The 24504-nt window shown below is 41.8% G+C and overlaps 1 protein-coding gene across 1 annotated transcript; it reads left to right on the top strand.

Annotated features, from left to right (window-relative positions):
- The first annotated feature begins 6201 nt into the window (after window positions 1-6201).
- Window positions 6202-24504, top strand: fam110d (family with sequence similarity 110 member D). The gene is made up of 2 exons (XM_051405783.1): window positions 6202-6363; window positions 20658-24504. The coding sequence occupies exon 2, from the start codon at window positions 21388-21390 to the stop codon at window positions 22747-22749; it is 1362 nt and encodes a 453-aa protein (XP_051261743.1). The 5' UTR covers window positions 6202-6363; window positions 20658-21387; the 3' UTR covers window positions 22750-24504.

The raw sequence follows: 24504 nt of genomic DNA, 5'->3' as shown, positions 1-24504 counted from the left end.
TGTGAGCTGTCCAGAGACATGTCAGCAGATGGCTCCGATCCACAACACAGCACTTCACACCTCACTAGGATTCGGCTTCAACTCAGACATCCATCAGAGTCGTGGCGCGCTGGAGCTAAAACAAAACAACGCCTCATGTATGTCCAAACAACTGTGGCTCTTGGTCGACAATTCTGACATATTCAGGACTTTGCAGAACATCTTCCTCCCCTTTTATTGTTTCTTTTTCATTCTTCTTCTTTGTGAGCAAAACAAAACAATGTAGGGGCATGGTATTCCTCCACCAGATGTAAACTCCAAACAAAAGGCGTCGTAACTGGTAGGAGAGTGGTGGGGAGAGGGGTTGAAGTCATCACAAAGGGGCAAATAAACAGAGGAGGACACACCGGTGCAAGCATGTTTAGGTCAACCATCAGGTCTGGGCCTCGTCACTACACTCAGAGAGAGAGAGAGAAAACGATCACGGTGCGATATCTTGTAGGGGGATAAAAGCTTCTGGATCCACCTGCAGCACAGACTGCAGAAAAGTCAATGCTGTCTCCTAGAAATGATGTTCCTATACTTTTGTATATATAATGTTTCCTACAAATGTGTTTTGTAGGAAACATAATGATACCTTGAATTACATTTTTAAAATCAACATATCAATACTGAATGTGTTTGTAAACTGCCAATATAAAATATCAATATCTGCTCCTGACAACTAAAACATGATTAACATTTTAATGGTTATGTTTAGGCCGCATACATAGGCCAAAGCACTTGATTAAGAAAGGAGAAAGTTCCAGAAAGAGCTTGGTGAAATATTAATAAAGTTCAAAGCTGACTTGAAGCAAGAGACAGTACATGTTGACTTTAATATCTAACCCAAACTATATTCTTTCCCTAACAATAAAGCAGTATTTATGGATTTTTCTGGCCACAGGTTGGAGGAACAAGCTGTAAACACAATGTTGACATTAACTTATAAATTTGATATGGTGACTGTGTTAGCAAAGAGCTGTCGATTTACACATCCAGTAGACATAGAGCTACATTAGCATTCATTTGGAGTTGTGTCTCTGGCCAGTCACTCTCCTTTTAGCTTTGTTTTGGTCTCCAACTCCTTGGGAAAATATCTGGTTCTTCAGCTGCTAAATGCTTCACTATGTTCACTGGCTAGCTGCATACTGTGTCTGTCTGCCATTTGGTTCTGGGGATGTGACGACAGTAAAGATGTGGTCCGTAAAACCAAAACAATCAGCTGAATGATGCAGAGTTACGTGATAATTGTCTTTGGTTTCATCTATGAGTTTCTGATCCAGGAACATAACCAAGTGATTTAATAATCTAAACCAGACAATATCCTTCCTTGTATGCCCAGACATCCACCTAACCACCTCCCTATGGCTTCATAAATAGACATCGCTTCCTGGATTGGAAAGAAACGTCACCAGTGAATCTAATCCAGGCAACAGTTACATTAACTCCAAAGCAGGACAAAGCAGACACATATTGCCAGGAAGGGGCAAGCACAATATCCTGTGCCAATGAGAGACAATGATGCATACCCAGGGAAAAAAGACAGAAACTCTCCACAACCTTTCTCTTTCCTTTCACTCCATTCACAATCAAACCGGAGAAGCATTTTTCATTCCAAGACAAAGCTCCATCGAGTTTCAGCGATACCACAACAGGTTAAAATGCCCCTGGCCCATTATTGTTGAACTTAACCTACGGAAGACAAAAATGGCTACTACATCAGTGGGTAACTCAGACAATTACCTCTGTGCCTCCAAATAGCCACCACATGGCTCACAAGGCCATCATCAGCTACAGAGATGCCAGCAAATGGTCCAAGATGGGCCGGGGCAGGAAGCTGGCCACGTTACTGCTTCCTTCCTTTGAAGTGTCATTAATCCTCAAGCTTGTGTGTGTGTGTGTGTGTGTGTGTGTGAGTGTGCTCCTGTACTTCTACTTTTGTGAGGACCAATTTGAGTTTTTTGTCTTCAGAGTGAGGACTGGTCACCATTTTACCAAAGGATTTCCCAAGAGTTTGTGATTAAGGATGTATGGATTGCTTTTGTGATATTCTGTGTTTTTCTAAATGTCAACAAATCTCATGAAAAGACCAACATTGCGTTAGTCTGTCTCTCAATACTTTACTGACTTTTGTATCTTGTCTGTCGCACTCAGCCACAAGCCCATTAGTTGCTACTGAAGAAAAATCTTTATAATTGGCTCTGCAAATGCCTAGCTAAAGTTACCCAAACAGGAGTAAATGGTGAATTTACTGGGGGCTATTTTCCTCAGTGAATCAATACACATTTGGTTCCCTGAGTATTTACAGCATGTTCCATTTACATGTTAGTGAAAGATCTCATTTAGTTTAATGTGGCTCACTGACGTGTTTTCGAATCATTTAAATGTCAAACAGCCATTTTATGAAGTATGAACCGGTCAAAATGTCCCCACTTTCCAAAAATGTTCTCACTCTCAAGATCTCAAACTCAAACTGGTCCTCACATGGACAGTACACGAGTATACACACATATTCACACGTCTTTGCTACTATACCAGTGCAAAGGTGTGTGAATGCATGTGTGTTCAACCCTGTAGCCCATAGTCCATAAATGGTGATATCAATATTTACCTCTCATATAAGAAATTACTTATTTAGAGATTAAACCATACATAACTGTGGCCATGTACGTATATATTATTATTATTTTTTAATCTCTAAAGGCTTTTAAACATCATGGAAAGACAGAAAGTATGAAAACTCTTACAACATCACTTCTCTCCTATTTCCCAGATTTTTTGTGGGTATCCAGTTTCCTTGCGTTAGATAACATGTGTAAACATGAACTGCATGGAGAGGCCTTCATCCCTGAGCCGAGGACACTGCTTCAAAGTAGGCTTACAGCAAAATGCTGAGGTATTTGAAAAAGAAGATGTAAAAAAGTATTTAAAATGGGACTCAATCTCTTTAAAAAGAGCCACAGCAGATGCTTGAGGAGCGTTGTTAACTTCTGCTTAATACCAAATGTCATAAACTGCTTTTCACAAAAATATTAAGATTTTAGCAAATTTGATCCTTAAACGTAAACTGAGGATGACTTACCCCAAGAATCTGGCATCTTATCCAGTTATTTTTGATCACACTGAGCCTTTGAAGTATTGCTTTATTTAATCTGTTACAAATATAAATAATCTTGGCCTTATTATGGCAATTTCCATTTCTAAAACAATCCAATATGTGAAGATTGCTGCTTGCCAAATAGAGACTTTTTGGAGGAGCTGGGGCTAAAATGCAGTGGATAATGTTAGCATTTCTTGCCATTATACTTTAAAATATTCTTGAAAAAAAAGTTAATTTAAAATGGAAACAGATTGAAATGACCTTGCTGTAGATCATGCTGGCATTCTCTGAACAACTACCAGTCTGATCCCTTACATTACAGACCCTTTCAGACCCTGTTGTCTCCCTCGCCCTCTCAGTACGTGCTCTTTCACAGCTTTTACAGGATTATCGCCTGAGTTAACATGGTCTTAAAAAGCTGACTGGCACCAGGAATCGTGCTAGGAATTAGCCACCTGCTACATCGGCCATCCACGGGCACATAGCGGCAAAGAGTCAACTCTCTGCACAGGAAGCGTCCTCCTGGGGGCAAATATGGCGTCAAACAAGGTTGAGGTCGCTCGCCACCTCGCACACAGTGCTCAGCAGGAAGCATGGCTTCCTTGAGCCGTAGCTGTGAGGGCAGAGGTCAGGGAACGGGCTTGGCAGATCGCGTTACTGCACCCAGATGTGGCAGAGGGCAGCCATGGCTCCAGTCTGGAGGTGCCCCAAATGCAGCGTGACTGCCTGCTCAGTCCTGCAGAAACAGGAACTTCTATTTTGAGAAATGCCATTCCTCTAAAATACATTTATTACGTATTGATCTCTTTTTTAAAACCTGTATTCTTTCAAGGCTTTGCTGAGTGTGCTAGCTATTTTTAAGCTTCACATTTACACACTTTCCAAACTTGAAACAAAATTTTAACACTTTTCCTGTGAGATACAGAGCGGCTTCACAGGAACAGTTTATGTTAAGTGTGAAACGTTCCTCAGGGGCACCACAGAATAAAAAAAGGACAAAGGAGTGTGTGTGTGTGTGTGTGTGTGTGTGTGTGTGTGTGTGTGTGTGTGTGATGTATGTGCTATGTATGGATCATGTGAGCCTTTGCATGGCTGTGTTTTGGAGCGTGTTTATATTCTGGGTAAAATATTTCCAGTGGCTCTACGTGTGCTGTGCTTCCTCACTCGCCTGTCTGCCCTGTCAAGAGTGATGAGCTTGGGAATGAGAAACAGGTGTGTGTGAAATGTGTGGATCACTCCTTTATCTCTCACTCTCTCCCCCCCTCCCTACCCCTCTCCCGACCTCTCTGAGCCAGTCGTGCTGAGCTGTGTTTTATGACAAAGGGGATGAAGGGAGGAGGGTGAGCAGAGAAAACACAGAAGGAGAGAGGATGATCCCAGAGAACGAGCAACACATAGCTGCAGAAGTTGATGTTTGTTCTGTGCTTTCACTTATGTTTTGAGGAAAGCACTGTGAGGTTATGGTGTTACTTAATAAAAAACTGCCCACAGCTAATAAGTAAAGGAAAAGCAGTAAAAGCGTCACAAAAATCAGTTAAATAAATCATGTTAATAGACAATGTTTGGAAGTACAAGGAACATTTTCTGGTGTTTAATCTAACTCACATGTGACTTTAACAACATCAAAGGGTATAACATCTAAAGCTGTTCAGATCATGTGTGATAAGTGGTAATTGTGAGGTTATTAAAGCTAAAAGTCCGCTAAGATAACGTGTGAAGTGCACTGTTAAGAATAATTAATCAATAACAGGAGAACAATACTGATTAAAGCACAATCAATCAGTCAATCAATCAATCAATCAATCAGTGAAACCCTGGATTTACATTAGTTAACATGTTGTAGCCTACAGCCAATCACCATGAACAACACTCAGTAGTTTTAATTATAAAATAAAATAAAATTAACAATATAAGTGAAGTAATCTAATAATAATTCCCCACCATCCGTATTTGTCTTTGCTTTAGGAGCTGCCTGTACCAGCTGTACTTTGTGTTTAGTGCCAATAAGCCAATGCTACCATGCTAACACGCTAATATATGGTGAACGCAGTAAACATGATACCTGCCTAATGTACAGGCTTACAAAACTACGAGCATGGCTGTAGACTCTCAGTCCTGTTCTTATTTTCAGTGCAAGTTAACTTTTTTGTAGGCCATACTTTATCAAGAGTTTATAAGTTCAAGATCCCCTCCAGACATGTATGAAAGCATATATAAAAATAGTCTGCATAGCATAATTTCCACATTAAAATCATTAAAAATGCATCTCCTCCTTCTACCTCATTAAAAATACCAGAATCTTGTGCAAATTTTGCTCATTTCTAAAGTTTTCCAGCTGGACACAAGAGGTCTGTTATTTCACTGTAAAGCCCATTCTCCGTGTATGTGCACTGGTGGCTTAAAATTTCTACATCACATTTGTATAAAATGTATACCAGACCAGGTTTGACTATTTGTGATGTCACAAATCATACTCATAGGCCCCGCCCCTTAAAATCAGATTTTCAATGAGCATAGAGAAACTTTCTACTTTCAGCAGATGAATGTGAAAACATCTTTCTAGCGTCAAACTCTGCACATACATCATTCTGCACAGTGACGCTCAAACATCCAACTTTAGGAACAAGAAGAAAAACAAACTTTAGAGTGAAGGGGCACTTTAATAACAGATTTTACTTCAGGTGTTAATAAGTGGTACCATTGGAGGGGTCTTCCTAATGAATTAAATAGCATAAAAGGACTTGTCCCAACCTGGAAATCCCAAAGTTATTCCTGTTAATGAATTATATATGACATACAACGCTTTAATAACATATCTATCAACTATTAGGCCATTTGGTGGTAAAGTATTAGACATATGTAGGCTTACACATTTAAAGATATATGTCACTTGATCTGATTAAACCTCTACAACTTCTGATAATAATGTTTGAATTTGCGATGTTATATTTGACACTGTAGTCTTATCCCCTCCCCTAATCCACAACCCCCCTGACACTCCACTCAGCTCCCTGCAGGCTACGCAGGAGTCAGTTTACACAGCCTCATACCTGCCCACCCCCCTTCCGCTGCTGGGGTCCCTCTTTATCGCGCTGCTGCCATGCAGCGGTCCGTCAGTGTGCCAGCAGTCCGCGCAGAGCGCAGAGCGCAGCGCCACGAGTCAGACGGTCTGTCACAGAGAGGATCTCCGCACCTTTACAGTATTTCAAAGACAACAGGAGTGGATAAACTGAGCGAACAAGGTGAGCAAGCAGCTGTCATTTCTTAAAGCTTCCGTTCTTTAGTAGATGTGTGAGTCGAGGCTGATTTGTTTTGTGGAATTTAACGGTGCCGATCTCGGTGGATCCGGGTGTGAATCATCCCGTCAGTGAACTTGCGTGATTATTTTCCACTTTTGCTCGGTTCTGTTTTCAGTACGTGGCTGCACTATTTTACAGATTTTACATGAGTGAAAGGTTGACATGCGTCGATCGTTAACTGAATCTGAAATAGTATTTGTTCTGCTTGACACATAACCAATAGCCGGGTAACTAAAAAAGACCACATAATGCTGAGTATCTGTGGCACTCACTATTGACTTTAACACACTTGGTATAAAAACATATTACTATTATAAATACGAGTTAAATCCTAAATTGGATACATCTCTACCAGAAGGAATAGTGCGCATGGCTGTTCTTTTAAAATTGACTACAGGATTACTGGACTATGTCTTCTGGAGAGTCATGCCTGAGATCTTTATGGTGTGTTTATGGCCGATGCCCTATAAGGCAAATTCTCCTTGGCACCTTGGTCTGTGATGGATGTCAGGCTTTTTGTTGGTGGATAATCCATAAACAACAGACGAGGTTTTATGGATTGAACCCTCACAGTTGTTTTGAGAAGTTGGCAAGTGTAGCAATTCATCATTTTCCATGTAAACCTTTCATGTAGACTCTGTTTTATCTCAGCTCCAGTCAGTGTTAGCTGCATGATATGGAGAGGGTGAGAGAGGGAGAGAGATGACTGGCCACTGTGCTCTGATTAAAGCAGATACATTTGACCCGGGGCAGCAGGTTTATCCCATCTTAACTCTACACTAAATAATTCACATCTGGATGAAATCAGGGGACCGGGCACAAATGAGGCTCTGGCTTTCTAAAACGTCTAATCAGGGCTGAAAAAAGTTTTGTGATGTTAAACTAAATTAAGCATTTTCCTACCAATCAGTTCATTTATGACAAATAAACGTCTCGTTTCATTCTATGCTAATAAAAACCAACATGTACTCATTACAAAGCCTAAGACGGAGTTACCTGAGAACTTACAAAGGAACAAAAGTGAGGGGTGGTCATTATGCAACACACCCACTCTAAAACTGAAAAGACTGTCTTCTCTAAGGAGACAATCACATGCCCTCGGGGTCAGCTCCACCTTGACCCACCTCCCACCCCCCTCCCCTAACTCCCTACTGATATTTAAGGCTCATGCATCCCGAGTTTGGTTTGATCAGTGTGGGGTCAAGAGCGTAAACAACTTAGGAGTCAGACTAAACAGACCACACATGTCCTTTAAACACAGTCACCCTGAGATTCATAGGTGAGCATGTGTCGGTTTGCCCTGTGTGCAGCGGCAGGAGGTTTAATTCATGCTTTCTTGATACAGATCATAAAGTGGCAGCGATTAAACCTAACTGTTACTTTCCAGAGGGAGGGGTAATCTTTCAGCTCCCTGCATGAGACACTTAAGTGGCAAAAGAAAGACAAACTCTGAAAAAGTAATCTCAACACAAAGTGCATTCAGTGCCTCAAATGTCCATTTTCGTAGCACTTTAAGGAGTTCTCGTCCAGGCTTTCGTCATAGTTTATGTGTAATCACCCTCAAGGCACTTGACATGACGTATATTGCATTATGAGGAGGTACATTCAGGCTCCTCCCACCTTTCCTTGTTTCAACTTTTGTTTTTCTCGAACGTTTAAGCCCATATATCGGATCTGGCTTGCATCCCCGTCTGAAAGCTACGGTGAGTCATAGATCATAAACACCTCCAGCCAACATCAATCCTTCATATTGCACACATTTAAACGCAGGATACAAACATCTCTCGGACTGAATACCTACCTGCAAAATTACAGTGTGGAGCAGTCGTAAACAGTCTCTCTTTTGAGACCCCATGTGGCAGTGCGCTAATTTTCCAGCTGTAATAAGGCTGCATCTGCGTTTGATGCCAATCCCAGCAGAGCAGACGAGAATACTTCCTCCCGTTGCAGAGCAGAGCCCAGGGGCAGCGAGCGCAAATCTGCAGTCTCCGTCTGGGGTGTTGACAGGAGGCCTGACATCATTAACATGACTAAATGAAATGTAATTTGGGTCTTTGCCTTCCCCGCTTGGCTCATAGCACCAGCAGTGATATTGATGATGATCTTGTTGGTGGTGCAACACTTTAGAAAGCCTGCAGTATCATGTTGACTTTATGACTTTTGAGACACTAAACTTACTCGTAAATATTCATGCACTCATCACATTGTAGCCATCGAAACAGAGGCTAAGCAGCCGACATATCAGTGACCTCTGCATCATCTACATTAAGGGATATAAGAGTACGCCATGATTTTTGGTAGTCTTTTATTTTCCAATTTTCTCCCTCTTTTTGTTTTCGCTTGACACTATTTTTTGAAGCTCTACAAGTGTATAATCTGATTGGTTTGAGCCACATCAGAGCTGACTGCGGAGAACGAGCGGAAGCCGCAGGATATTTCATGGTTTTAGTTCACAATGGGCCACTCATGTGTTTCTTATCACCTAAAGTTCAGCCGTACCACAGCCACATTTGGAGGCATGGTTTTGCTTTCCTGCAGAGCACAGGCTTGAAAACATCATACTTTAGGAAGGATGTCAAACATTTGTTCTGTTCAATCCCCGTTTTGTTGCATGATTGCATGTAAAGACCCTCAAGTTATGGCGGGAAGCTCAAGTTTCTAATTAGAAGGGAAAATGTACCCTGCTAATGACATCATCTTCCCCCTGGCACTGTGTTAAAGCACTGTGTGTGTGTGTGTGTGTGTGTGTGTGTGTGTGTGTGTGTGTGTGTGTGTGTGTGTTTTGTGTGTAGCCAAACAGCAGCTGGTTTTAGACAGTTGACGTTCACATCGGTGTGAGACTTCAAACACTCACACACAAACCGTGAAGCTTATAATTTAGCTTTAGTGCTCCATTTCTCCTTGTTTGGGCCATTGTGCTGACGGTCTCTGGGAATGTTCTCGCCGAACGGTTTCAGGAAGAACAGCCTGAAAAAGAGGAAGAACTTGTCAAAAAAAAAAAAAGGTCACAGCTTCTCAGTTACATCCAGCAGCAAAACAACGTTTTCAGACAGGCACCCTGTGATAATTAATACCCACTCTTGCACAGGATTGCTGGCTGAAACAAGAAGTAAAACCCACCATCTATGTACCAAGCTAGTATTTCCTCTGTTTTGTAAACACCAGAGTGTGGAATCATATTCACTGAAGTCATAATTTCACGAGCAAAGACATATTTTGGATGAGCCCACGTACGTAGCTTTTTGGAGCGAAACCTTTACTTGTTGGCTTATCTGTTGAAGATTTATGATGCTGCATGAAACGTCTTTGAATCCGTTTTAGATTGCAAGCAGAAATCAAAATTTGCACCAAATGTTTGTATCTAACTTTGGAACCACAACTGATGTGATCATTATGATAATCAGTCTTGCCAGTCTCTGAGGACTCAGAAGTCAGTTTGTGCTCTAACATCACTTCCATCTCCACGGGCTCATAGCTCAATCCATAATTCATTGTGAGCAACGAAATCGCGAAACATGATCTGACAGATCTCCATCTCCCGACAGTCCCCTGTGTGTGGGTGACAGCTGTGAGAGCAGCCCTTCTCTCCGTTGCTCTCACATCCCCGTAATTGTTCACAGTGCGACCGGGCGCCTCTGTAGCTCTGCCACATCCCATCACACTCAACCGTGCCGCGCTTCGTCCACTCAACCGTGAGGAAGATGACACAGGCCTGGACATTCCCTTTCGACACAGGAGGGGGACCATCGACGCAGCTCCTGCAAACTCTTCCGGCTCCTCCAGATGTTTTCTGATTCTGACAGGAGTGAGGGAGGAGAGGACAGGAGGAGGAGATGAGGGCAGAACCGAGGGGTCTCTTCCCCGTGGCACTCGGGGGCTGTTTGGGGGGAAGCAGGACAGTCGATCGGTAATGAGAGAGGACAGCTGGCAGGTTCAGTGGAGGTTAACAGATAAGCGTAGATGGCAGCGAGGAAAAACAGACAAGCTCAGTTGAGAGTGTGATTCTTGCAGTTGGAAGGGATTTTGGAGAAGTTATGCTCCTTGAGGTTTTGTTTTGGGAAGGTTGCAAAAGATTCATGATGGATTTAAGGCCCTGAAAACCTACTCTTACAATCAGCTTTATACTGTGAAAGACGGGATCCTTCTTGAACATAAATTTGACATTTTGGGTTAATTTACATCATGTTCTCTTTGGCAACATTTAAAATCAAAGTGTGATGACAGTCGTGGGGTTGTTTGCTTATGTTTTCAGCATTGTCAATCAAATTAGATCAATCCTCACCTACAATGTCCTGATGAAGCAGATTTACTAGAGATTTTAAAAATTAAATTTAAGTCAAACTCTTCATAAATAATAACTAAGGGTTTTTTTCCCCCAAGCTTGAACTTGTCGTTAATATATGCTGTTATAGAGAAATACTAAATGTTGTTAGGGGCTTTAATACTTTACTTTAATACCAAGTAGGAAAAAAACTAATCCTACTTTCAATAAAAGCAATGAAGCATTCTTCATTTACTAATCCAATAAAAAAGGTGCCATTATTATAAACTGTTGTATTTCATCAGGAATTGTAGTATATATGAACCTGGTCAAACAGTGTTCAGCTGTGCAGATCAATGCTGGCACATTTAAAGTGGGGAGAGTATGTAGTAACACAGTAAGGGATGGGTTGGATAGCGTTTGGCACTACAGTCACAGATGACCCAGTGTTTGGGGACACAGCACAGCTGGAGCAGCTTTAAGCCTCAACCAACCCCAAACAGCCCCGTCACAAGTCCTCACAAGTTAGTGTTAACCTTTTACTGCTAACATCAGCAACATGTGTTTGGAATAATTCTGCAAATGTTGTGAGAATGTCCTTTTGGCAACCTGGTGTGTCTGTGTGAAAAAAGGGTGGAGTTACACAGATGTTACACTAATTTCCTTTCTTTTTGGTCTTTCTGGGAGTTCTGTGTAGAGTTCTGCTCACACGTGACCCCTGCTTTCCAAGAATCACCCACATTTCCCCTCCAGTGTCACAGCTTTACATTTATTTAATTTATCATTCTCAATCTTAAAAAACCTAGAAGTAAGGGATTACGCACATATGTACTTATTCTATCCATATCTGTGTTTTTTAAGATGTTTCAGTCAGCTCAAATGCAGGCACACAGGTGAATGATTTAACACCACCAACCATGTTTTGACATTTTGGTTTCACTTTGCAACACAAACAGCCACCATCCACTGAAGCGTCTTTTATCACTGTGTTGAAGCAGACATATGCCTGGCAGAGTGAAAAATGTGCCGACTTGGTGAAATAAAACATCTGGCAGCTCGCCAGACAGTGCTGTCTTTCAGAGCATTCTCACCAGCTGAGAGCTTAATGAGGGTTCACAGTGTGGGAACAGGCCTTCATAATTTAAGACTCTGGGAGATTGAGGGATGTGCCCACAAATCTGCCGATGAACTGTACTTTATAAACAGCCTCAGGACAGGCTTTTTTTGGGGGAGATCTGTGTTACCCGGAGTTGCAAAGTGCATTCCCAGTCCAGTGCTGTGCTGCACACACACACACACACACACACACACACACAGTAGGTCACTGCGGTTTGGACTGCTGGTCACATAAGCCAGGCTGGCATGTGTAGAGAGCAGCGGTGGTCATATTTTACAAAACAATGCCGTCCAGAGCTGGGGCGTCTACTTGATGTAGCCCAGATCTGGGCGCTTAGTATACAAGCTCCACTCTCTCCTGCACACTCCCTCGGGTACTCTCTTACTGTCTTCTCCCACGCAAACAGACACTGCACACTCGGGCTGCTCTCAACCAAAGAAATGTTAGTGTACTTGGTTTTTTCCCCCGACATATTCATCAGCTTAACTGAAAAAAGTAAAACTGTTTTACTTGTGTTGTCTTCTATCAAGCTCAAGGATTATATATATATATGCTATAGGTTGTTTTTGGCCTTGTGGCCACAGTTGGAACTGCAGATCATGCAAGATGCTGGGGATCAAGAAGGATTTTGACATATACATTAATTTTAATAGAAACAGCTGTAAAACAAATTAAAAAATATATAAAAATGACATATTATTTTCTTTATTAACTGATTAACAGCTTTATCTTTAAAATGTTAGAAACCATGAAAGATTAGCCGAAGTTGACGTCAACAGTTACCAATAGAGGACAAAGGAAAACAAATATTCACATTGGAGAAGTCAAAACTTTTGGCACATTATTATAATTTCTCGTAATATATCTGTCGAGTAAGCTCTATCAAAACATTAACTATGTGTTTTTTGTATGTGTGGGTCATCAGGCAGTGAAGAGACACTAATGTGCATATAGAATGGACACCTGAGTGGTAGAAACCTTTTTGGCATATTCTCTGGATCTCAGTGGTTGCATTGTCACAGTGTTTGGCTCTGATAATACATCTTCTGTGTAGTTTTTACTATATAAGCAACCAGGTACGTCATCTCCTCGTAAGTGCACGAGTTCAGCCGTCAGTAGTTCACTCAACGACAGTGAGGTATCGCAGCCAGGTTTAACATTCCTGGACTGGGAGGCAGATTCAGGTGTCTCTATGTCACAGTGTGCATTATTAGGTTTCCTGTGCACAGTGCACCTGGTGTAGAGATCACCTGAGTGACTTTAAGGTCACTGATTTCAACCCTTGAGTCTTCTCGTTCTGCATTTAAGATACTTTCTACAAGTCACACGAGGGGCAGTTCGAGTCGCGACTTTCATTGGCAAATCTTGAGTAAGCTGAAAAAGTAAATAGTGACTCATAAAACTTTATAGGTCAGAGCTGTTTAATTATCAACAGTAACTGCACTCCTCCTGGGCCCTTAGCTGAGAAGAAAAAGGAACTTGCCCAGTCTGTTGATAAAAGCAAGAATGAATGTGAACAGTTTATCTCAGCGGATGTTATCTGTGTTAGCACTGCATGGGTGTTACAGTGTTGATAAAGGCCTGACTTACAGCTTAATGGCTGTTGGCAGGTTGACTATGTCGCGTCTTAAAGCAGTCACAGAAATCTCATGTTGATAATTGTTTTAATTATTACCTCAACTTAGTGGATTATAGCCAACAATTACTTTCACTATTGATTAAGCTGATTTTTTTTTAAATTTAAGTAGTCTATAATATATAAAATATAAAAAAAGAATTAGCATCACATGTTACCAGACTCTTTCTTTGTTTCAATCACTAAACAATTTAATGTTTAATGATATGAAGCAGAATTTCAGCAAGTTTTACAAATCAGCCTAAATACTAATTAGCTTATTAGATGATCAAGTGGCTCATTAGCTTCTTTAAAGGGTTTTTGGCGATTGTGGGAGTAGGAAATGCATTCTGCCTTTTGTTTTAAAAGCTTAGTTTCAACAGCCAAAAATATTAGATTTTTAATGATGAAAACAGAATTTTACAAATAAGCTACAAGGTTAGCTACCTAATATGCTAATTAGCTGTTATTTTTTAGGTTTTTGATTGCTGTGAGTAGAATGTGCCTTTTGTTGACTTGTGTTTTAGCTAATACTGATGTGTATTTGCACCAAGCATGTTCCTGAGTAGCACATTATCTTATCACCATCATCTCAAAGTCTGCACAGCCCTGACTCCTTTGGTTTGTGGCCCCAGAGCTCAGCTGTCTCTGCGATGATTTGCTTTAAATGACAAAAGAGCTGCAGCAGTGAGTTAAGAGCCCATCTTGTCTTTTTTTACGATTTGGGAGGAGGTCTATTCAGGTCGGGGGGTCCCTTAAGTTGTCCCAGGTGGCTTACTGCTGCTCCACATGAATGAGGAGAAAGCCCCATGGTAGCCTCTAGTCGTAGATCAAGCGGCAAATGGCGCTCAAGGCCTCACAATGTTGGATTTACAGTTGCCTACCACGCTTTGTCTTTGAGGGGACAGTAGCCTATATGTCCAGTAGCTCAATCTCTTACATTTTATTGTCACCATGTTGTTATTTGTTCCTTTCCCTCCCTGACAAATGAGGCAGAGCAACCAGGTCAAGACGTCTGTAGACCTGGAGGAGGACCATTGTTGTGGTCCATTAATAATGCAAAGAAAGGCCGGTGTGTGTCTTTGTTTAGATAATAGACGACTGCACCTCCTCTTCTTTGCCCTGCCCCATAACAGACGTCTTGAGGTCTGCGTCTGTAGCGCTGGTTAATGACCGAACCGGACAAAGTCATGAATCGTGGCTCATTAGTGGCAATGCAGGCGTTTTATATTCACACTGTAGAGAATTGATGTGCACAGATGCTTCGTCATGACATAAAGGTATCTTTGAATGAGCCCTGGTTAACGTTTGAACATTCAGGACATTTCAGTCCATTAGTGATGATCATTAGTGTGTGTCGTCCTCAAGAGCGGGGCCAGATGCTAGCATAAAGAAAGGCGAGAAATGCAAGACAACAGAGAAAGAAAGGGAAAGACGTTAGAGATGGCCAGTTGGTTCCATGTCGGCAGCAGATGCCTCTCATCTGTCCGAAGATTAATTTGACAGGTAAGCGTGCTGAATTCATTTCCCAAGAGCTTCAAAGGTGGTCCTTATGAATTTATTAACCTCTTATCTTGTGTTTACCTCACTGAATACATAATTCACAGTGGAACTTCCTTTAACCTTCTGATCCCAGGCCAGCTGTTTTTTTTTTTCTTTGGATACGCCCCTTGAGCCCAGAAGAAGTTATTCTTCTGTGGGCTCTTTTGAAGCAAACAAACGCTTCCTGGGTTTTTTTTTGGTGTTTATCCTCTATCTAGGGCATCACTTTCACATCAGAAAAATAAGCAGAACTGCTTATTTTCAATGCGTACGTGACAGTATAGTAGATAACAAAACTTAAACATGACCTTCTTTGTGTTCCCAGTGGGTCAAATGCAAGTAGCCTAAACAATCCTGTTGATTAAAAGGAGAATTTAAGTACACAGTCCCTTCCCGTGACAGGTCTCTGTCAGGGCTGTCCGAGCGTCTTGATGTAGCATGACACAAAACATCTGGTTCCTCTTTAGCTGCATGGGGGCGCCTGGTTAAGCCTCCCCTGCAGGCCGGGCCATCCGCTTCACAGAGAGGACACGGGGGAGGCAGGAAAGGAAGGGAGAAGGCAGACAGACAGATAGACAGAGGAGTTTTATTAAAGAACAGAGAGATGGCAGGCGTAAGAAAGGGGTCACATGCATGTTGTGCCGGATGGGTAATTATGGGGATATATTTTGCACTGCACCTTCCAGAGACCACTTTAGAATGAGATGTTTATATGATCATCCATGTAGGCTACATATATTAATGGTAACTATAGTTGGACAAAAGCTGACCAAGCTGCACACCTCCTGCCAAAAGACTAACATAGAGCTGTGTAATACATATTAAGTTATTAAAGGACCAACATGCTTCAAATGAAGTGCTTGTCAAATCATTGTAATCTCACCCAACAACATCTTCCCGACATCCCAATATGTAACTTTTGAGACAATTGGACATATTTTCAGGTGTGTAGAGGTGAGGAAGTAACCAATGGACTTCTCTGTCTAGCTCTCTACTTCACTTCAACAGAACAACAACATGAATTCCATTGAGGAGAGATTGTTATCCCTATTTTAACCTTTGTGTGGGTCTCTCCTCTCTCTATGATGGTTGCCCCTTTTTCCTTTCAGTTTGGCTTTTTAAAAGAGGTTTAGATGTGTTTGTTTAAAGCATACTGAACCGTTGCATGTGTATATTTGCTGAATTCACAGCTAAAGAGGGAACTTGCACTTTTGTTTTGTAACTAGCTAATTAGTAACTAACTGGAAAGATGTTTCTTTTGAAAGATCAATACAATTCTAAACCCTTATTGATTTGTGACCATTTAAAGCCAACCAATGCCTCCACATGACCACTTAACTGTGACCGCTTTAACAAAAGTGAGATTTTCCCTCCTCAGATTGTTTCATTTCATTAGTGTTGGAGTTCAGATGAGGTAAAACTGTCATACCATGACCCCTCACATTTATCTTGCAACCCTTAGGGGCATCTTGACCCACTGTTCCATATGAAAATATAGGTTACTTCTTAAATACCAACATCGATATATAAACAAAATCCGCACGCAGATACAGAGAGTATATAGTAAATAGAGCAGGAGAGAGATTCAGAGACATAGAGAGAGGGTAGTTGCACAGGGTGTATACAGGAAGGAGAGAGTAGGGAGGGAAATGAGAGGGTAAGGAGGCCCTGTGGCGTATACAGGAGATGTAGAGAGATGAAGGGTGGGAGGGAAGGCAGGAGAGTGCAGGGGATTCAAAGACACAAGGTTAGGTAGCATTAGGAAGCAGAGGGTGGGGGGTGCTTGCTATAGAGATAACAAAGAAGGGGAGGGTTTAGAGGTTAATGACAACCTACAGTTAGAGACAGAGGAGGTTGTGTAACATGAGAAAGATTCATCTCACGCTTTTCACAAACCTTGAGATGACAGGAGAAGGTGCTGGGTACTAATTTGGCTCATTATGGTCAATGGACCTCATTGTTCTCCAGCAGATCCCAGTTGAGTCACTGGTTCACTTTGTATGCGTGTGTTTGTGTGTGTGTGTGTGTGTGTGTGTGTGTGTGTGTAATCCTTTCATCATGTAAATATGTTCCACTAGCTTTTTTATTAGCATTTTATGAATGTATGTAGAATAACACTTATATTCTATATCAAGCACCATTTCCAGCTAGTGTCCCAAACAACCATGGGTTAGCATTGTGACTCAGTTTTAGTCATATGATGTCCGAGATTGCACTTAGAGCAAGAGGTAACCTCTGAAAGTGGCTGTTTTCCTTCAAGCTCGAGATGTCCGCTTCAATGAATGCACGCTACCATGAAGAGTAGAACTAAAGAAATACATCATAAGTAGTGCAAATGTGGATATTGCCTATATTCTTGTGGATTTCAAGTGCTCAAGAGTTCTGTAGTCTTCTTCTTATTTTGCATACTTTACCCCCATCCCCCTCAATGGAAAGCCAACATCAGGAATAATGACTTTGTTTAGGCTCCTGTGGCGATAATCCCCTTTAATGCTTCAATAGCATTACCATTTTGATCGCAGGCAGGGAACAGATCGTTCCGGAAGAAAAGTGTCTAATAAATACCGCAGCCACACACCCTAACCCCTATTCCCTCTTCCTCCTCATTTTCGACCCCTTTTTTCTTGTTTCATGCCCAATCCAAACCCTTTCTTCACACCTGTTGCGAGACATTTTTCCCGGAACTCAACGTAAACAATGACTGACTTTCCCGAACTCTGACAGCCCGACATCTGGAAAAAACAACTAGCTGGCTGTCGCCCCTCTTCCTCAGTGAATTTATAGTGTTATGCTCCTTTACAGGGTAGAGCTTCTCTGCAATGTGTCAACAGTAATTTAGTATTTAGTAGCAGCAGACCAGAGAGTAATACTAATAGTCATACTGAACAGTGGGCCATGAGGAGCATTTTAGGGATTGTATGGTTTTGTAATTAGTGTTTCTTTAATCGTAGCTAATGGGCTTATTTTGTAAACCAAATAAAACAAATGTGCTGGTATATTCAACTCTTCTTATGGAAAATGTCATCATTTGATAAATATAATAATGTCCGTAATCCCACTGCTGGTGATTTGGTGTTTTACGGATTAGTTTGAGTTTAGTTACTTTGGTTTATAACTTCATCTTAAGCTTTTTAATAGCACACAACACAGCCATCTTCTCTCCATTTTAGCCAGTAATTACATTTATTATTGAGTCCTAAAGTTATTTTCGTTAGACAAACCAGTTCTTCGTATTATTCTTACACCTATCTGTAGAAAACTCCATAAATATGAGAATCTGCACTGGGACTAAGTGAAATTATCTTCCCCAAATGGCAGAATATTCATAGAAAATTAGTGCGAGACTAAATGATTTGGTTTCCTTTATTGCTTGTCATTCTGCCACACTATTATTTACAATCAAAAATGCTTTATAAATATAAGAAGGAAAACCTGGGGTTAAGTGTCTGCTGTGTTTACCGCTATCACTGGTGTTTGTGTGGGTTTGTCTCAAATCATGAGACATGGATCCTTTTTCCTGCCAAAGGAGGTTGTTCATTGTTTTACCTCATGTGAAGGAAAAGTTAAAATAGCACTTGATAACACTTGAGGCAGACCTGAGGGAACAATAGGCACAACAATATAACACCCTCCTGCCGTCTCACACAGCACAAGGCGCATTTATCTCTCCAGATGGACTCATTTTGAAGGGATGTGAATGAAAAACAGGCTTCACCTGTGACTCTGGGTATTTGTAACAGGTTCAAGTTTAAAAGATGTGTTCTTTGTCTTCGCAGTTTGCACATGGCGAACTCACTGCTTCTTTTTGTGGATGTGAAAAAGGTGCAGAATAAGAGAAAGGCTTTACATTCTGCAGGCCAGCCTCCTTCATTTACAGGGAAACCTCTTATTGCCTCGTGCTGACACACACGCATGTTTATAAGCTCAGGCGCGAAACTAGAGCAAATAAACTCATGACCGCATGCCATACACACATACATGCACACTCACATAGACACACTATAACTGCGCATGCTATAAATACTCCTCGGGTAGAGCCTATCCCATTATAGACACGTGCAGCCCCCCCCCTTCACTTCCCCCTCCCAAATCCTCATATAGCATGAAAACTTGATAGATATGAAACGTGTCTCTTCACAGAACACATCATAAATACAAAATGTGGCACCATTTCACAGAGTCAAGCTTTATGTTTGGTTTAAAGTGTCATTTAACTTTTTTAGTGGCTTGTTAATTTGTAGAACAAGCTGTTTAACTGTGACTACAAAGGCGTTATAACTTCAGAAGTCTATTGGTTGATTTAAGCAGGGTGTTTAAATTGCACCAACCTCAGTCTAGTTTTCAGTAGAGATGTTTGTTTAAAACTTTAATGCGGTCAGATACACTGATCTGTCAAAAAATGTACATTTTTCTGACAGATTTCCACCCCTTGAGTTACTTGTCCTGGTGTGTCAATGCAATGGCAGTGACAGACAGAAGAATTGGTGCCAAGACAGTTGCTACTGCTTGTAGCAATAATACGTTATAGGGAAAAAATAAGTCGAATATACAACATTGATTTTAAAAATGTCCTTTTAAAACTACAATAAAATCCCCCACCCTTCCTCTGCTTGCCAGGTTTTCTCAATGATCAGTCATACAGGATGTTGCATACTGTTTTGAAGCCTTTTATCTTTAAGCAAATATGAAACATTGGAAACATTGACAACAGCTTCCTGTGCAGAAAACTGTTACAGGCAGACATGCCATCATGAGCTTGGACAACAGACATTGTTTCATCTATTCATCATTCATCTAACACTTACAGTATGCTGCAGTTCTGTCTGGACAACAGACATTTATCATTTTAAAAATAAACATAAATTACTGCCTACAAATAAAGAAATACTTGTGTAGAAACACATTATGTGCTTTTTTAATTCATATAATCTGTGTTCACATTTATGAAATTGCTTATACCACATTCAGTGACAAAGGCAAAACACATTCTGCTGATGTGGTTTGTCCTTATTCCGCTTTGTAATGTGGTTAAAAAAAAATTACATTGGGATCATTTTGACATATATTGGAATATGATTCATGATTAGTGGGAATAATCATTTTTGCATCACAATTTTCATTCTAACTGAAAAAACTATAAAAACATGATGATTTGTCGGGGTCTTTACCAAACAAATATGCTTTCTTTAATATGGAGAACAGGATTTATAGGACAGGGCATCTCTGCAGCACTACAGTACTTCATTATCATGCTGTTTGTCACACATTTTACCTTTATCAAAAATTTGGATATTGCATTAAGACATATTTTGTGACATAAATTGTGATTTTGATAATATTTCAATCAATCGCAAGTGCATCCCTACTTTGTACTGTTTCAGCAGCCAACATAACCTGTAGTTGAACCCTTACACTTTTTTACTATTGACTTAAGTTGAAGTCAACTTAAATTGCCAGCTTCTTGTCTAAAAGTAGCATGCTTATTGTATTTAATGTGTAAGATAGAGGGCCATTAAACGCTTACACGTGTCAGCTCTGCTTCGCTGCCTGCTCCAGACATGTAACTCCCTCCAGCTTTAAATAAGCACAAACTGAACTGAGCTTTAGGGACCACCGTCCTTCTTGCCATCTGGTCTCTGTTGCTTGCTCTGGAGAATAACACTTCCAACTAAAACCACTCCTTCTCTCTCTGTGTCTCCCAGGGGTCTACGCAGGTGAGGTGAGGACAAGGACAAGATCTGCATCTGCCCCATCTGTCCATCAACGAATCAAGTGCCTTGGTGCCGGCCACCCTCAGGTCACCTCAACCACGACGGGCGCCAAACAACAAAAGTCTTGACCCAGCGTCCCTCAGACAACCTGCACAAAGCAAATATTTGAGGCCATTATATCTAATTTCTCCAGGCGGCCGTCACTGAAAAGATCAACAGTGAAGGGTGTTGTTGGGAGACAGAAAGAGAGAAGAAAAAGTGGGGGAGGAAAAAAGTAACCCTTTCAAAGTGCACCCTGCCGGCTATTTCTGCTGCACTGTGGGCAGGGAGCGTCTCATTTGGGAGTGCTCTTGGCTGACAAAAAAAGGACTTCCCTGTGCCCTGCCTGCCTATCCAAATGCCTGTATAAATACTGGATAGAGATATCAATTTGTCTAGGCTTTAACATTGCCCAACAAAGAGACTGTAAGCTATCTATAGAAAACCTTACAACAAACTTGGACTGTGTGGTCTCCCGAATTGCTACCTATCTATTACCCATCAAGGAAGATTCTAGAGCTGTGTGAACAGGAATGAGAGCTGCCACCGTTTTCTACACATAGAAACCTTTCACTCTCACTAGGGCTGAAATCTTCACAGGGCCACAACTGCTCACTGTTGTCAAGCTGTCAGTCATTTGGGGGCTGCAGTTTTGATGTCTTTCCCAGCTCAGTGAATCAACATGAAGCCCCTAACGCCAATTGGATCACCTTCTCCACTGAGGCTCCTCAACAAGGGTCCAGACTACCTGCGCAGACAAATAGATGGTGGAGGCCACGGCCGCTCTATCAGTGCTGTGGAGAGGCTCGAGGCAGACAAAGCCAAATATGTTAAGAGCCAGCAGGTGATCAACACCAAACAGGAGCCTGTACTGGTGCCCTGTGCTACCCCACCACCGCAGCCCCGGCGAGCTATTTCCGTTCCCGGTAGCCTGACGCCTCGTCTTCCCCCACGCCGTTCATCCAACACTGCCTTCTCTACACTGTCTGGCTCCTTCACCTCAAGAGATGAAAATGAAAATGATGACTCCAGGAAGGAGAACAGACGGACTTCTGTTGATGTTGAGGCACATAACAGGAGCAATGTGAACAATGTAATGCCTCCCAACCCCAGGACTCCTGGAAATCAAAGCTTGGTAGCGCCACACAGTGCCCCAGTACTCAGGAGAAGTACAGGTAAACGCATGCTGAGGCCGGACTCCCTCGTCATTTACAGGCAGAAGAAAGAATGCAAGAGTCCAAGTGGTGCAGCAGTTGGAGAGAACAATAACATGGAGGTCAAGGGCTACAGTTTTGTCCGCCGTCTCTTCCAGGGCTCCATGAGGGAGAAGAGTAGCGGAGGTGAAGGCAGAATACAGAAGATGGTGATCAGTGAAGAGAAAGCGCCATCACGGGATGGAGACTCCCGCATGTCTTGGACCAATGACAAAGATACGATGGATGGTGGACCAGGGAGCAGGAGGTCAAGTAAAACCGACCAAGAACGCAGTCCAGTGTCTATGTCCAGTCCTGGATTTAGCTGTACACTTGAACGGACTAAGAATGGATTTACAAACAGTACCAGTGATGGAGTTAACAATGGTATCACCAATGGCAAGCACTCAAGCAACCATGATGATGAGAATGACCCATGGAAGCGGGCGTCACCCCAACCAGCACCCAGAAGGCGGTTTGGGGAGTTGTGGCGCTCCAAGTCAGACTTGCGTCTGCGCTGCTCAGTGGCGTTATCTGAGCAGGAGCATTTCTTTGACTACTGCGGGCTGGACATGGACATGATAGAGCGTCTCGGTCGACAGAATTTCCTCTCTGGTGCCAGCTCCATAGACACACTGTCACTGGCCCTCCGCAGTGTAGGCGGGGACGGCTGCGGTGGCTCAGAGCCCAGCGAGTTCTCCCGGCACTCAGGAGATGGGCTGTTTCAGGAGGAGCTGGCTGAGCAACTTCCCACTGGTGTGTCAATCATTGAGAGAAACGCTCGTGTCATCAAGTGGCTTTACGGGTGTAAGAATGCTGCTCGAGAGGGACCCAAAGAGTCTACTGTTTAATATCGGGACAAGGAACCATGTGCCATGGAGTGCCAAGAGTCTAAGGAGTGACATTGACAGTTGACTTATGGTCTGTTTCATCCGCTAATGTCTGCAGGTAGAGTTAGCAGTCCATGGCACACAATTACCTTTACTTCCTTGCTCTCCCGACTCCAAAGAGACTGTTTCTTCAAATGAGAGGACAATAACTGCTACTGGTCCTGTCAAATTGATATATTGTATTTATAGATCCTATGGAAACATTATGTGGGTATACTGGCGAATGAAACTATTTCTCCCAGCAAAATGTTTTGGTATCTGTGTGTGTGTGTGTGTGTGTGTGTGTGTGTGGTGGCTGTGTTTAGAGTGGACTGTCCTCCATTTGTAGCTTCTTTTCAGTTATTGACCGAACTAGATTCAGAACTGATCTGAAATCAGCCCCTGTGACCCCTCACAAGGCACATAAGTGTATGTTAGTCATGACACAGTGGACACAATTTAGTGTCCTTGACACAAACATTCTCCCTTAATGACTAAATTAAAATGGAAAACCACTAAGCTATGTTTTTTCTTAACTGGAAAACTGTTGTGTGAGTGTGAAGTGAACCATGAGTACCTCATTCGGATCTGTCCCAGTTTAGTTTGTGTGTTGCTTTCTTTTTTTTTACTCCTTAAACGCAGGCGTTGGAACAAACATGCGAGGCACCCCTGTGGGGTTGTTAATGCACTGAACTGGACAGAGAGAGAGGAAATGAAAGATAGAGATATAGTTGACTCTTTACAGAGATTCATCTCGTATATCGTTAAACACTGAGCTGGATTCAAAGGAGCACCTGCATTGTGGAAGAGCCATGCCTGGCCAGTAATTTTCATAATTTTCATCTTATTTTCTTAACCATAAAGAGGGTAAATTCTCACACAGTATACACTGTCCAATAATCCCGTGTGACACATTGGTCATTGATCACCACAGCTAATGCTTCATGAGTGTGCTCACAACTGTGTAAGCTAAAGAACTGCAGAGATTATTAACAGGGAAAGATTCCTGTGAGAGCAAAACTGGACTTTTGCAACCAAATATATAACACAATGAGAATTTTTATCTCACAAAAGAAGTTAGAAAAATGAAGACAATTTTTTTCATAAAGTAATATATTCACCTCCAAAAGTAAAGGAGCTCAAGTTGTCAATCCCTTGCTGTGAAATGTTTTAGGATGTCACTTGTACCATCTGGCAGTTTACAGACATTTAACCTTCCCAGCTGGCTCAGTCAGCCCGTTTCCCATCAAAACAAGAAGGGGAGGCTGAAGCTGCCCTCCTTTCTCTGATAACCAGAGATCCTACCTCACTTCATCCATCCTTTAGTGATTCTCACTTTATCTCCATGAAAGGTCATTTCCATTGGTTGGCCTGGAGGATGCCACTGAAATATGAACTGGGGGTCTGCCGAGGTATGTGGAGGTTAGACTGATAGGCATTACTGAACCCAAGGTTATATTTGTACATGTGATAAATTAACACAATTACTTCCAGCTTTGATATGTTTTTTTTTCTTCCTCTGTATTTATCATCAGCATGGCACACTCCTGAAACTCCTTCAACTGGACTTTTTTTGGTTTTATATCTCCCTGTTAAAAAAACATTTGGTTGCATGTTTACAAAGTGGCTCCATAAAATTCTGAATCTCTTTTTTATTTGATATATATGAGAGATTTGGTTTTTATTCCAAAGATGTTTGTGTATGATGTACACAGCAAATAAACACAAAGAAAGAAA

This window comes from Dicentrarchus labrax, unplaced genomic scaffold, assembly GCF_905237075.1.
Source record: "Dicentrarchus labrax unplaced genomic scaffold, dlabrax2021, whole genome shotgun sequence".
Taxonomy (NCBI): domain Eukaryota; kingdom Metazoa; phylum Chordata; class Actinopteri; family Moronidae; genus Dicentrarchus; species Dicentrarchus labrax.
This window is presented reverse-complemented; position numbering and strand designations above follow the sequence as displayed.

Coding starts and splice junctions, on each gene's coding strand:
- fam110d (XM_051405783.1), top strand. CDS start 21,388: ATGAAGCCCCTAACGCCAATTGGATCACCTTCTCCACTGAGGCTCCTC.